This window comes from Magnolia sinica, chromosome 2, assembly GCF_029962835.1.
Source record: "Magnolia sinica isolate HGM2019 chromosome 2, MsV1, whole genome shotgun sequence".
NCBI lineage: Eukaryota > Viridiplantae > Streptophyta > Magnoliopsida > Magnoliales > Magnoliaceae > Magnolia > Magnolia sinica.
Window position 1 is genome coordinate 26652599 of NC_080574.1, and position 14808 is coordinate 26667406.

Genomic DNA, 14808 nt, shown 5'->3' on the forward strand with positions numbered 1-14808 from the left:
CCACATTTTCACCATGAATCCTAAGAGCAGTCCAATACAAGACTTTAAGTGGGCCATGCCTTAAAAAAAATCATGATGAGTCCTAGGATGTCCGAATCCATTCCCGCTGATATGTTGCGTGGGGTGTCAATGGGCCGGGCTCGGGCCTAAATATCTGAATTTTAAATAAGAACAAGCTAAGGGCCCTGCCCGAACAGTTCAGAATCCGGGTCGAGACCTTCCCCAGGCCCGGCCCATTGACAGCACTAACTGTCAGATGGCCGGATTTAATGGCACATACACACCAAGAAGGACCCACACAAAATTTCGACAATTTTAATGCTGGAACTTCCCATCTTAACTGTTTCCACTGGTGCAGTGCAGAGCATCTAAATTCTGAATTGGCCCGATTTTTGGAATCCAGTCTAAACAGCGTGGTGTAGCTGATGGACGGGGTAGATCTCATCCACGTGAAATGGGGAGTGGATTAGGTGCGGCCCTTACCATGGGGCCCACTTTGCTGTGTGTATGTATTCTATATCTATGCTGTCCATCCATTTTGCCAAATCATTTTAGGGCATGATCCCATAAATGAAGAAGATACAAATATCAGGTGGACCATGGCTTATGCCTCTATTAAATCCCACCGTGGTGTGAATGGTGTAAAAGGAAAAAAAAAAAATGGACCATGCCACAGGAAACAGTGGGTGATTGAAATTCCTAAGGCCACCACGACGTTTTCGTGGTGTTTATTTGCCACCCAACCTGTTGATAAGGTTACATAAACCTGGAAGAAGGGAAAAACAAATATCAGCTTGATCCAAAACTTTTATAGCCCATTAATGGTCAATCACCACTGTTTCCCATGGTATGGTCCACCCAAGAATTGGATCTGAGTCATTTTTGGTCTCATGCCCAAAAATGATCTAACAAAACAGATGGACGGTGTGGATATAAAATACTTACATCAAGGTGGTTCTTGGGTGAGCCCAAGAACCGTCTTGGGTGAAGCCAAGGCGCACCTAATCCACTCCCAATGAAGTGCACTCATGTCAGGGAACAGGCATACCCCCACATGACTGCGTACAGGCACAGGCCAGGGACGCAACTTTCATGTGACCAGGGAGCCTCACAGGCGGAAGCTTATGAGCCATGAGATATGATTTTGAGTGCCAGTCAACTTTCCTGTAATGAACATGAGACATCCACTCCTTCCATCAATTTCACCAACTTATGTTAGGTCATGAGCCTAAAAATGAGGCAGATCCAAAACTTGAGTGGGACATGCCACAAGGAACGGTGGAGATGGAAAATGAGCCTACACCGCTTCATGCATCGTGTGCATAGGTCACCGCATTTACCGATAGTGCATGTACTACGAGCTCTAATCCATGCAAAATGGGGTTCCTCAATGTAAATGCCCTAAAGAATTATATCGGTCCACTAATCAGGTTGGCCGCAGTTAATGAAACAAATGTATGGCTAGAGAAACATGGCTGAAGACTTCCAAGGCCGCCATCTGATTCCGTGGTCAATGCATCACCTCAGAAAGCTCCTGGGACCCCAAAACTCAGCTGATCTAAAAACTAAGGTTAGCCACAGCGAAGGGAACGTGCTGGACGGGAATGCCCACCATAGAATTTCAACCTGAGTTGCAAAACAGCCTGAATTATGGCCGGACCCTTCATCTGGACTGGATGAGAGGTCTGAACAGCCTTGATTATTGATACACAACACAGTGCGCTCCCCCAAGAAAATCAACAGTGGGTGTTACCTCTCAATAGGTTCCCTGTGCTGTGGCCCATTGGAGTTTTGAATCGGGCTGAATTCCGGGCACTTGGGTTTTCTGAGGTATATGGACAGTTCAGATCTCATGAACAAGTCACTGGACCCCACATCCGCCCATTACCACCGTATGCTTATGATGCTACAGTAACAATGGAGCATATGTCCCTTTTTACACCCATATTTGCTAAATATGGGTGGGACCCATTATGTGGATAACCTAGCCCAAAAATTTTAGCGAATTCATCAGTCTGGCATGTGTGAGAAAAAATGATATAAGCAATGCACAGTGTGCCTGCATTGACAGACAAATACAAGCTGATTTATTTGCATTTCTCAACCATAACATGAGAGCTTTTTTCTTCCCAACCGAGTGAAGTGTTGGCACAATCTATCATGTATTCATATTGTTGCAACAACTGAATAATTTTGTTTATTCCCCATAAAATGTTTAATTACACCCACTAGAATAGACTAAAGTTCTAAACAACATTTGATTTTCTGGGAATTGATCCAAATATAAATAAGGAATGCAAGAGACGCCAAAGTATACAGAGAACGAGTCGACCCAACAGAGTATCAGAACATTCTCTGCAACTCCTGGTAGCATGCCCACCTTTTTTTTTTCTTTTTTTTTTACTTGGGTGTTATTAAACTCAAAGGATCGTACCAGCAGCCATGGATGCTGAAGCAGCCTTTCTCTTTTGCTCAAGAAGCTGGCTCAGCACTGCATCAATCTCAGCAAACACATCCTCCTTGAGGGTTTTTCCATTTATCTGCAATCAACAAGAAAATAGGACTTGTAAAAATGGCAGAACTAGTGTCAACTAATATACCGAGTAAAGACATCAAAATGGCATGTTATCGCTTACCAGTCCAAAGGTCCAAAGCCTAATTCATTATTTTTAAACATTGGAGCTCGTTAAACCCAGTGTGAAAGATAGGCCAAAAAATCTAACTAGTCAACTCATCATGTGGACCACATGTTTAAGAAGAAATTGTCAATTTTTATCATCATGTTTAAAGAGCACCACCAACAGGTCACATCCAACATGCACATAATACCATGGTCCCAAATATTTACTCAGGCCAAGTGGTAGACTCGCAAGAGTTTCAACACAAGGTCATTGGTTCGAGTACCCATTGTGGTAAAATCCCACTCTGGTGTCAGTGCATGAGTGCATGGGTATAGGAAAAAAAAAACCTACAATGTTTTGAATTATAGGGAATCCTTTTTTGCTATTTAAAAATAAATAAATTTATACTAGGAAGACGTGCGGATGTTTGCAAAATCTCTCACAATGTCCTTTTATAGTTTTAGTTTAAAACTCCCAATTTATAGTTTCCTGATGTGTCTGATCCATACAAGTGGGTCCATGCTTTGGTGATCTAGACCATTGCTCTGATGGTCCCAACACTGAAGGGGCTGCTCCAAAAATATTTCATATGGGAAGATTCTGGACAACACACCATTGGCTTTTTCTAGAATGTTGCTGTACTATCCAATCTGGGAGATTTTTGAGGCATCCTATGTTCATGGTGCAAGCCATCAGATCAATGGTCTCGATCACTATACCATAGTGTATTCCACTAAACAGGTATCTACATCAGGAACTTAGGATCCAAGTCCATCTGTTAAAATAAATTAAAAAGATTCTGTCCAATAGGATCTGAGAATCTCATGTTTTCTTTTTCTTTTTTTGAGAGACCAGTAAATTTATTGAAAGGCATGCCAAAAGGCAAGAAAAAAATACAAACGAAAAAGCCACCCAACAAGCAGGCCCAAGACGACAGCTGGACTACTTTTACATAAAGAACCCATTCCGAGACAAGATTCTTGATTTTTCCTTCTTTTTTTTCTTTTTTTGAACAAGAAGAGCTAAGGAAGCCATTGGGCATTGCAGAAAAAGATAAAGAAGCAGTTGCACTTGCAGGAAATAGGAGGCTCACTAAGCCATGGGCTCCACTTGTGCAATATGAGCGTGAATGCATCTTTTTCAATTTTCTTTTTAATCAGCCATTTGAATGTGTCCATTATCATGACAATTAAAGAAAACTGTGATTTTGGACATTTTTGTAATCAAATCTGTTGTTTCATAGTCTAATTTCAGTTATTGATATTTTGAGATTTGTTCCTTTCATGATTCCCTCTCTGCTCTCCCCACAAGTTTGGGAAACACCTAGTGGTAGATTAGTACTCCTCAATCCTGGGTTTTAAATAAATAAAAACTAGATCAAGATATTTGCGAAATGGAAGCAAACAACAAGCAAATGGCTTGATTGAATCACATGAAGTGCATCCATGTGAAAACTTTGTGAAGTGATTGATCACGAGAAATTAGAGGCTGTTGAGCTACAGCAAACAGCCACTATTTTATACACCTGTTGATGGTTTGATGATCCAGATTATTAATCTGATAGCCCCGCCTTAAGATTGGGGGATGTCCCGAAAATCTAAGACACTGAAAGAACTTGAGCCTTTGATCTGTGCCATGCCTTAAAATTGGGGGATGTCCCGAGAAATTAGAGGCTGTTCAACTACAGAAAACTGCCACTATTTTATACAAGTGCTGCATGGTTTGATGATCCAGACTATTAATCAGATAGCCCTGCCTTAAGATTGGGGGATGTCCCAAAAATCTCCGACACTGAAAGACCTTGGCCTTTGATCTGCACCCCACAATGGACTGTTAAGAAAAAAGCAGCAACCGTACACATTTAATGCAAGATACTCCGAAGATTGGAGGGTTAGCACCTTCCATGCAAGGGTGATTCTTGGGCACCAATATCCACACCGGTGTCCATCAGATCAATGGTATGGATCAGCAAACCATATGTTTGCTGAGTTCAGCACACCCCATAATTCCTCTCAGCAACATCATCTAGCTATGGCTATCTGGCTTCAATAACATTTCTAGAGGAAGCACAGGAACATTTTCAATTGAAGAATGATAGGAGGCATCAAGAATTCAAAACAAATTGAGCATAATTAGAGGAGGCAGCAGAAGTCCAAGAGAGTTCACATGCCTTTACTGTAACTTCTTTGTATAATTGCAGTACGGCTCCAAAGCTCTGATGATAAGTTTGCAGCCGTAATTTCACCTGGACAAAGCAAAGAAAATAAATTTCACACATCAAACATTTCCTGAGAGAGAGAGAATGAGGACCTGTTGGCTGAAAAACATAAAGAGGTGAGAAGCAAACAGTAACTGAAGAACGAGGGGGTTGAAGGGAATTCTAATGTGGGCCAGGGCCAATTCTTTAAATAGTAAATGAGTTGAATGAACTGGTTAAAACAAACCTTTTCTTCAGTATCATCAAAGCGCCGGGTAAGCCTGTCAGCAATTTCTTTTGTTTCTGGAGGAGAATACTTCAGGTGGTATATCTTTCCAGTAACAGGATCTAGCCTTCTACCAACAACTCTCTCAACAAGAATCTCTTCAGGGACCTTCAAAATCGATACATTCAATAATTCTTTCTTAATTGATGATCAATACATGATATTCAAGGCCAAACAAAATCACTAGAACAGTAGGTTAAAAAATCAGCAGGTATGGAACGCATTGCCAGGTCATCAATACTCTATAGGCTGCATAGATAACAGACAGCAATATTTCTATAATGTTTTTTCTTATATGTTAGCTAGAAACTTCACCATGGGCATTTTACATGTCCTGCAACTTACCAATCGATGCACAGGTAACATGCGCTTGAAAAGTTCCCAAAACAGGTACCCCATCAACTCCTACTCTAGACATTGAGTAGCATGACCAGGGTCCCTGATCTGCAGTACCAATATCCTATTTTAAACATTTGCTCCTACCATCAACAAAAATAACGACAGTATCAATAGGCGGTGTCTAGAGTATCAATAACGACAGTATCAATAGGAAACTTTATGGGCGACTCCAGATTTTAGTTCTAGAGTTTCTTGTTCTCTGATAGAACAGCTAAAGTTACAGGATACACAAACGGAGAGTTCAGGAACCAGGCACAGCATCTTGCCACTAGACCAGTGAGCGAGTGAATTTGCAATAAACACCAGAAATACAATTCTTTAGGCATTTCGAAGTGGCATCTGACCCTGACGACTCAATGTTTGATACATGTTGAGTAGCACAGAAACCTTTAAACTTTGTATTTATTTATTTACTACTACTACCACGACCATTATTACTACTACTACCACTACTATTTGAATGGTAACTTTAACACTAGAACAATGAGTGAATTTGGCAATTGGCATCGGATATACAATCATCTAGGCATGTCAAAGTGGCATGGGATGACTCAATGTTTGATGCCATGTTAAGTAGTGACCCGAACAAGCTGGATTTTATTTTTCAAACCACTAGCAAATAACAGCAGTTATATCTTGAGAAAGAACAATCAAGATTGATAGAGGGAGAAAAAGAGTAATAATGGTGGTAGCCAGCAACAGGAATATACAGACATGAACATATCAGAAACTCTGGTCAATGTACCTGGATAATTTTCAAATGCTAAAAGCTACTTACATCAAGGAAAAGAAAAATGTCAGGACGTATCAAAAGATTTTCAAGAGCTGTGGCTTGGGATAGGCTCCTGGGGTATCCATCCAAAAGCCAACCATTTTCTTGCGCATCCTGCTGGAACAGACGCTCCTTCACCATCTGGATTATCCAAGGCAAATCAGTATCGCTTATAGCAATAGGAGGGTGAGTAAAAGGCCAAAATGGGGCAAGATTAATCTACCGTGACAACTATTTCATCTGGAACTAGTTGTCCTTTCTCCATGTATTCTTTGGCTCGTTTTCCATTCGCACTCCCAGCTGCAATCTCCACCCGTAGCAGATCTCCAGCAGCAATATGGACCAGCCCATACTGCATATATGGGGAGTACTTGATTCAAATTTGTTTTTCTTCAAGGAGCAATGCCGACAAAGGGAATTCATGAAGAAGTAAAAACAAGTCATTTGCATATGGCAACCCTATGATGCAGAGGAAAGGAGGAAGATCATGATGCTAATGACAATAACAATGATGATGCTAATGACAATAACAATGATGAACTAACGGGAAGTGATGAGTTAAGTATCTTACAAATGAGAGGTCATGAAAAAAGCTGCAGCTGCACATGCTTCTAGATATTCATATTAGGGAATCATCACTCAACACTTGGGATCTCCATAAACAATTCTACCATGATAGTCATACATTAGATACTGGGGAAATCATGCAAATACGTCCATCCAACATGTGGCATCCAGAAAACTATCCTAATACTTACCATTCATTTCAGAAATAGTTTCTGTCATTGTTGCATCAAATGTCGTGGGGATCTTTACAGGCTAGATTGGGTTGCAACAACCATTCCAAAATCTTGTCCCACTCTTCCTACTGTATGTTTCAATGTTCAAAGCCTCACTAACCAAACATGGGTAATAGAACCAAACAAAGTTCAGTTTAGAAGCCAATAAATGACTTGTAGTAGAGAAACGGGAATTTCCTTTATTGAATCATATTGGTATGAGCATTTGGTCTTCTCATACAGGTCATAACCAGATCAAAATAGTCCTCGATAGAGCCGTGAAAAGACAGGAAGAGGCAAACCGCTGACAGAAGACTGAAAATGACAAGAAGAAGAAGAAGAAGAAGAAGAAGAAAAAGGCAACAATTGAAGAGATATGACTGAAAGGGATTAGACCTGTGTTTTAAAACCTCAAGGTGGCTTGATCCAGCCAGTCAGACACTGTTTTAGGCTGTTTTGACTCTGAAACCTGCCTAATCTAAAACCATAAAGAAACAGGAAGAATTTAAAAGCAATCTGCTGTTAATGCAGTGATTGGAGTGTATTGTTTTCAAGTATAAATATTGGATTTGAGCTTCAACCGATGTAGTCAGATTATTTTAAGGGGGGGGGGGGGGGGAGGGAATTTATCCACTGAAGTGTCTGAGTTATATAGTGACCACAGAGGGGGGAGAAAGAAGTTATCCACTTTAAGTGTCTGGGTTACATGGTGACCACAGACCAGGCCTGTTTTGGTGGCCAGTCCCAATCTAAAGATTCTAAACTGGTACAACAGTCCAGCCTGTGTAGCTTTTAAAACACTGCAATAACGGGCACAGTGCTTTTGCTAGACCTCAGCAGTTTACTTTGTTTTGCGATATCTCTAACTCTCAGAACTTTAAAAGCTTATGAGAGAGAGATAGAGAGAGACCCACTAAAATGACTTGGCATAGCTAAGTCCTGAGCTGAGCAGTCTGACTTGGGAAGACACTAAAGATGGTTGGCTTTTGACTTCTACTGTTCCTCAATGAACTTTTCACTTTTACAGCATATAAGGTTGTAAATCATCATAAACCAATAATATGCATGCATATGCTTTCATATACTGCTTTCATATCAGTATATGAAAGCAGGTGCAGGTGTTTGTGTCTGCTGCATCTGGTATGCCTAAGGAATATATAATTGCATACATATCCGTGGGTTGGCTGGAAGCCTGGAATCTGTGTTCATGTATATATGCATACATAGACGCTTAAATGGAAAATGCGCGCTTAAAACACAAATATGAATTTGTTGCACATGTACAGGTATATTGGAATTTTTTAAAGAAGTTTCATAATCATAATCCTACTTACTTTCTTTTTTATAAACTCGCATTGTGTTCCTTTTCCAGATGCAGGAGCCCCCGATATCATAATCTTCAGAGGATCCGGCTTCACAGCTGCTGTTATCTGCTCCCATAATAAGCACAGGGCATTTCACAGAAAGCATGTAATATCATTAGAAATAACCACAGTAGCACATGAACTTGTAAAATACGTAGGTTCACATGAGAAATTATCACATGCAAACGTTGTATTTGAACTTCACATACAGTGTCTTTCCTGCCAACACAGGCACGTCATATGTGTGGGATATACGAGCCATCAAAAGATGGTGGCCACTGGCTGTCCATTGATTTGGGCAGTGTGACCCACCCAATGACTGTGGCAGCCTGGTTTTCACCGCAGGTGATCTTCATGGTGCAGCCCACATGCTGCCAAAGCTTGGATGTCCACCACAAGTGTTTTGATGGCAGGAAAAACAGGGTTGTCCGTGAGAATCCAATCCGAAGAATCTCAAAGCCTCAATTTCCCGTTGCAAAAATGAATCTCAAAACCTCGATTTCCCATTGCAAAAACCAGCGTAATTTTCCAATGACCAAACACCCACGAATCATTACAACCCAAAAAATAATAATCTCAACATGCTTCAAGACAAGGCCCTAAAATGAGAATTCAACATCGTATGCAATCATGCAATCTGCATCAAAATCTGACGAAATTGAACGAAATTCAGCACTTACAGGGGAGATTCGAGAAGCCCGTGATGGTTTCCATTGCAAGTCGATGTGTGCAGAACGGTTCCCACGTTTTAGGGTTCCATCTTGATGGGGAGAAACCCTAGAAATGTGCGGCGAAGATAAGAAAGTAATGGCGGGTTTATTACAGGGAGAGAGAGCTGAATAAGAAGAAGAATGCTGGGGCGTTGGCTTTGGAAGAACCGGGAAATTGCTCAAGCAAGCCATTGCTGGAACTCTCTCTCTCTCTCTCCCTCTCTCTCACTGTTGAAAGAGTTATGAAGTCCAGACTCCTGATGCATCAGAACTTTAGAGTGCGGGGCTCATGGTTCGTGAATCCAGACCGTTGATGTTGTTGTCCGTACTGTATGTGGGAGATGATGGAGACCCCCCCTCCATAGTCGAGGTTTGATCAGTTAACCACAATAGACGGTTAAGAAAAATAAAACGGTAGTTGGCAGTAATGAAGGCTAAAGGTCCAACGTATGGATTTAATCCACCATCTGCTATGGGTCCCACAGTATAGACGGTAACGATCAGTAAAACATGGGTCCCACCTGTACAGGATGTGGTGCATCAGCTCATTATTTAGATGCGCGTGAGTTAGGAGGGTCGCGAATCTGTTACTACCCCCGTGACGTCGCTGTAGATGGACGGTCCTATCAAGGACTGTGGGGCCACTATGATATAATTGTTTATCCAGTCCGTCCATCCACTTTGAAAGATCATTTTATATTTTGAAACCAAAAACAAGGTAGATCAACGGCTCAGGTATACCACACCACAGGAAGCAATAATGGCAAACATGAATATCAGCTTGATCTAAAACTTCCGTGGCCTCCAATAGATTTTCAACGGTACGCATTCAATCTCTTTCTGTGGTGTAGTTCACTTGAGCATTCGATTTGCTCATCCCTTAAAAAATGATTTGTCAAAATGAATGGACGGAGAAATCACGGTGGGCCTCACAGATCCCCACAGCTATGATGCACGATTCTGTGCCAGTTAAGCTCATGGTTCTGTGATCTAGACCGTTGATTTTCATGAGACTTGCAGTGTGTGATTGACGGAACTCTTCCCGACGTTAGATTTTCTTAGACCTTCATCCACTTGCCTAAAAATAGACCACGGGGAGAAATAATATCTCCAGATGAAAGTCTGAAGATTGGATGTATAAGATTTCTGATCTGGGTAGATTCTTCCTAATCTTCTATATGCACTGGGCCCAGTGATATCATCGGTCCGGATCTACCAACCAATGTCCCACCGGTACGGAATAAGTGCATCAGGACGCTGCCATCTTTTGCATCAGGACGGTGCAACTCCTTTCCCTTGTTAGTTTCACGCTTCCATCACTGGCTTATGGAGTGATCCACGTGGTTCGGGTGAGAGGGATTACACGTTCCTCGACCCGAAACTATGCACAGAATACTCGGGTTTTCGGTTCTGATTTGTTGGGCCAATGAATTAGTAATCCAGACGATTGATGTATTGCCTACCCTTGTCATTGGATTATGGTCCAAAAATCTCTTGAGTTGCAAGAACCATTTTATGAGTTCGATGGAACGGTTGTGTGCTTCTCTTCTTGACTGTCCATTTGCAGGTTAAACATTGAAGGGTCGGGATTGTTATCTCCACCACACTTGAAGTCATATCCCAGCCAAGGTGTTATACAGCAGAACAATGGTCTGGATTACTGATGATTGCCCCGCTTGTGAGAACCTGAGGCCCGTGTATTCTGTAGAGATCCTCGGTCGAAGATCCTCCCTTTCCTCAGTTAGGTAGATGGATTTTTGAGGAAGGGAACGAACCGGCTGTTGTGTATTTGAAGTTTTGAAGAAGCCGTCTGATCTGGTGTCTCTCGGGACCACCTGAATTGCTCTCGTCGAGAGGAGCGTGGCAAACGTGTCGGGACTGGACTTGCCTGTAACGACATGTCCCGAGCTTACGGGATAAGCTCTGTGGGGTCCACGGTAATGTTTGTATTACAATCACTCCCTGCATTCGTTTTGCCGAACCATTTCATAACACGGGCGGATATCCAAAATTCAAATAAGCCACTTCATAAGAAATGGTGAGGACGCAAACAAAGGTGGATATGAGCCTCCGAGGCTCGCTCGTTGGTAACTGTTAGAAAGTGAGTCCTACACGTATTTTTCTCTCCCAAGTTTCAATTTGAATTTTAACTACATTTTTAAATCTCAATTTAAACTTCAAAGATGGGTTTGAGATAAAATAAAGAGGAGATCATAATCAGATATTCACATTACTTACCTTTGGATGATCTAAGCCATTGACTATCAATCAAGGAGATAAAAAAAATTCTACTCCTATAGTTGTTAGGCACACTATTAAACATGTACCATTTATCTTCGACTAATGCAAAAGTTTTAAAGTCGTGTAAACACGATCGGTGATCATCGGTCTCATCCCAAACTTATGTGGCAGCCAATAAGGTTTCAGTGGTGGACCCTTAATTCTCATTATTTAGTGATGTGGTTTATTTGAGTCCTGGATCTCCATTATATTTACACTCATGTCTTAAAATGAGCTGATAAAATAAATGAAGAGAGTGGAAATAATACAAATATCACAACAGGCTTAGTAGAGCTAGAGCTTGGGTTTATTATGAATTTCTTGTAACCATCTTACGGGCAAGTTACCTCCACGTGGCTGAGATCAGCGCCTGTCTTGAGGTCAACAGGGCAGCTAAAACGATTGGCCAACAGCACTCAACACGGACCTTGACGCAGGGAAGGATGTGAGGTCGACTTCCTGAGGAATCTACAGAGCTTTTCTGAACTTTTCATCTGATAGGCTTTAGGAGTTGCGCACTGAGTTTAATAACTCATTTCAGTTTGCGAGATATGTCTACTTTAAGTTCTGACGGTTCGGATCATCTCCATCTCCGATTAAGCCTTTTTAAATCCATCTTAGCCATGAAATTATCCATAACTTGCTCTACATCAGTCCTGTAAGCCGCCTATTAAGTGTACCAACCTGATCGAAGTCTTATGCTCTGAGGTAAGCTTGCCTAAAGAATGGTCCACATGCTGCAGGTTCTTGGCACTCTTATTGGACTCTCAATCCTCTTAAGCATCAATTGCCTGCAGACTTCTCCACTGAATCCAGCGTGGTGGGGACCAAATAAGCAGAAGTTGCCACCTGGCAATATGTTAGTGGACGATGAAACAAGAACGGCCGGCAAATTGCATGTTTTGGTTTGCTGATGGGGCCATTATAAAATGTCTGGCAGGGGAGCGGATTAGGTGTTGCCCCGGCGTTATCTAAGATGGTGCAGCCCTGGCCCCACGTCAATGCATGTATTTTATATCCAAGCAGAGGAACGGATTAGATAGAACCCCGGCCTCGCCCACGACGGTACGGCCCTTGCCGCAGGGCCCACCTTGATACATGTATTCTTTATCTGCTCTGTGCATCCCCTTTTTCATATTATTTTAATGCATAAGCCCAGAAAGGAGGAAACTGATTGGCTACTCCCTGCCACCAGCCAATGGCTGGTGTTCGGTGCCCTGTGGGACCCACCATGATGTATGTGTTTCATTCATGCCGTCCATCTATTTTTATAGATCATTTTATGGTATTACACAAAAAGCGAGGTATATAACGACCTCAAGTGGACCACATTACAGGAAACAATGTCGAATGAACGTCGACCATTAAAAACTTTTTGGGGGCCATAAAAGTATTGGATCAAGCTGATCTTTGTTTTTTCCCTTCATCCGGGTCTTTATGACCTAATCAACCGATTGGATGTCAGATAAACAGTACCATGGGCCTCAGGAAGATTTAAATGATGGATATCCAGTCACTATTGTTTTCCTGTGGTGTGGTCTACCGAAGATTTATATCCCTCTTATTTTTAGGATAGACACCTAAAATGATCTTTAAAAATAGATGAACGGAATGGATGAAACATATACATCATGGTGGGGCCCACAGAGAACCAACCACCACCCCGGGGCTGGTGTCAGGGGAGTAGCCAATCCGTTTCCCAAAAACAAATGGGCGCGGATTCCCTGGATGTTCCTGCCCTGGGAACTTAGGTGGGGCCTATTGTTATGTTTGTGAGAAATCCTCCTTGTGAATATATTTTTTGAGTTATTTTAGGATATATTTTAAAAAACCAACCGTATCCAAACTTCAAATGAGCCGCACTAAAAGGAAATGTGGTTAGGAAAATTGCTATTGTTGAAACCTTTTTGGGTTCGGCAATAATGTTTAGATGTCATCCATATCATTAAATACGTCATTCCTATTGGGATGAACTGAAAACAAAAACATTAGAATAAACAAAACTTCTGTGACCCTACGAATATTTCAATTGTGGATGTTTAATTATTACGTTTTGGGTTCACTTGTTTTGGGTTCACTTAAACTTTAGCTACGGTTAATTTTTTACAACATATCTTATAATGAACTCACAAAAAAGATGTACAAGGATGATTTTTTACAAACATCACAATAAGCCCCACCTGGTTCCAGCGCAGGAGCTTCCTCCGAAAAGCTTTGGCGAAAATCACAACATATCCTCCGAAAAGCTTTGGCAAAAATCCCATCCAAAACAAGAAATAATTGTAGCTTTACGCGCTGCTTTTTACCCCGCCTAATTTGGTGACGTCCCAGAACCTTACGTATGAAGTTGGACTTTAGGACTAAATTGCCCTTGTTTATTTTGCAAAAGTGAGTTTTTTTTTTTTTTGTAAAAGTGAGTAGAAAGTTGTTAACAGCAGGATACCTTTGTATTTCGGAATTAATTCATAAAAATAAGGTTTACTTTCGTACTTTAAGTTTTTTTTGGTTTTTTTACCCAATGAAAAAAGATAGGTAGTACATTGGGTTATACCACGCAAAAGCCCGGAACAAAGTAGATCCAATTCCACGGTACGCCTAGCCACATGAAATTAGTGATTGAGCCCTCTATCATTAAAAATTTCATAAAGCCCATCCTAATGTACTCATAACGTGTATTTGCCATCTAACCCGTTGATAAGGTCACATAATCCTGTGTGTAGGTAACAAACAAATATCATCTAGAGAAAAAACTTTTATAGCTCATCAAAAGTTATTAATGGTCAATCACCACCATTTCCGATGCTATGGTCCACCTGAGATTTGGATCTTCTTTATTTTTGGGCCCATGTCATAAAATAACATGAAAAAATGAATGGGCAGCGTGGATATAGAATAAGTACGTCACAGTGGACCCCACGGTAAGGGCTGCCCATCTTGGATGAGGCCGAGACCGAATCTAATCCGATCCCGTCTGGTGGATGGAAACGGATTGGCTACTCCCCCTCCCACCAGCCTGATGGTCGGTGCTACGTAGGCCCCACCATGATGTGTGTATTTCATCCCTGTTGTACATCTATTTTTCCATATCCTTTTACGATATAAAACCAAAAATTAGGTGTATCCAAATCTCATGTGGACCACATTACATTACAGAAAACAGTTTTGAATGAATGTTGGCAACTACAAACTTTTTGGGGGCCATAAAAGTTTTGGATCAAGCTGATATTTGTTTTTCCCTTCATATGGGTCTGTATAACCTAATCAACAGATTGGATGTCAAATAAACAGTACAATGGGCCTTAAAAGGATTTTAATGGTGGATATCCAATCACTATTGTTTTCCTGTGGTGTGGCCCACCTGAAATTGATATACCTCTCATTTTTTGTGATCAAGCCTATA

The 14808-nt window shown here is 41.3% G+C and overlaps 1 protein-coding gene across 2 annotated transcripts; it reads right to left on the minus strand.

The window, feature by feature from the left end:
• Positions 1–2145: 2145 nt before the first annotated feature.
• On the minus strand, positions 2146–9393 carry LOC131236767 (adenylate kinase, chloroplastic). 2 transcript variants are annotated; one of them, XM_058234190.1, is made up of 7 exons: positions 9099–9393; positions 8389–8484; positions 6499–6627; positions 6282–6416; positions 5066–5212; positions 4792–4866; positions 2146–2540 (listed from the first exon to the last, which is right to left on the minus strand). In XM_058234190.1, exons 1-7 carry the CDS (start codon positions 9318–9320, stop codon positions 2421–2423), a joined length of 924 nt encoding a protein of 307 aa, XP_058090173.1. In that variant the 5' UTR covers positions 9321–9393; the 3' UTR covers positions 2146–2420. The 2 variants fall into 2 exon arrangements, 1 of the variants encoding a protein (XP_058090173.1); XR_009166871.1 differs by lacking the exon at positions 2146–2540 and adding an exon at positions 3613–4434 and having other exon boundaries at positions 4520–4866; positions 9099–9389.
• Positions 9394–14808: the final 5415 nt, after the last annotated feature.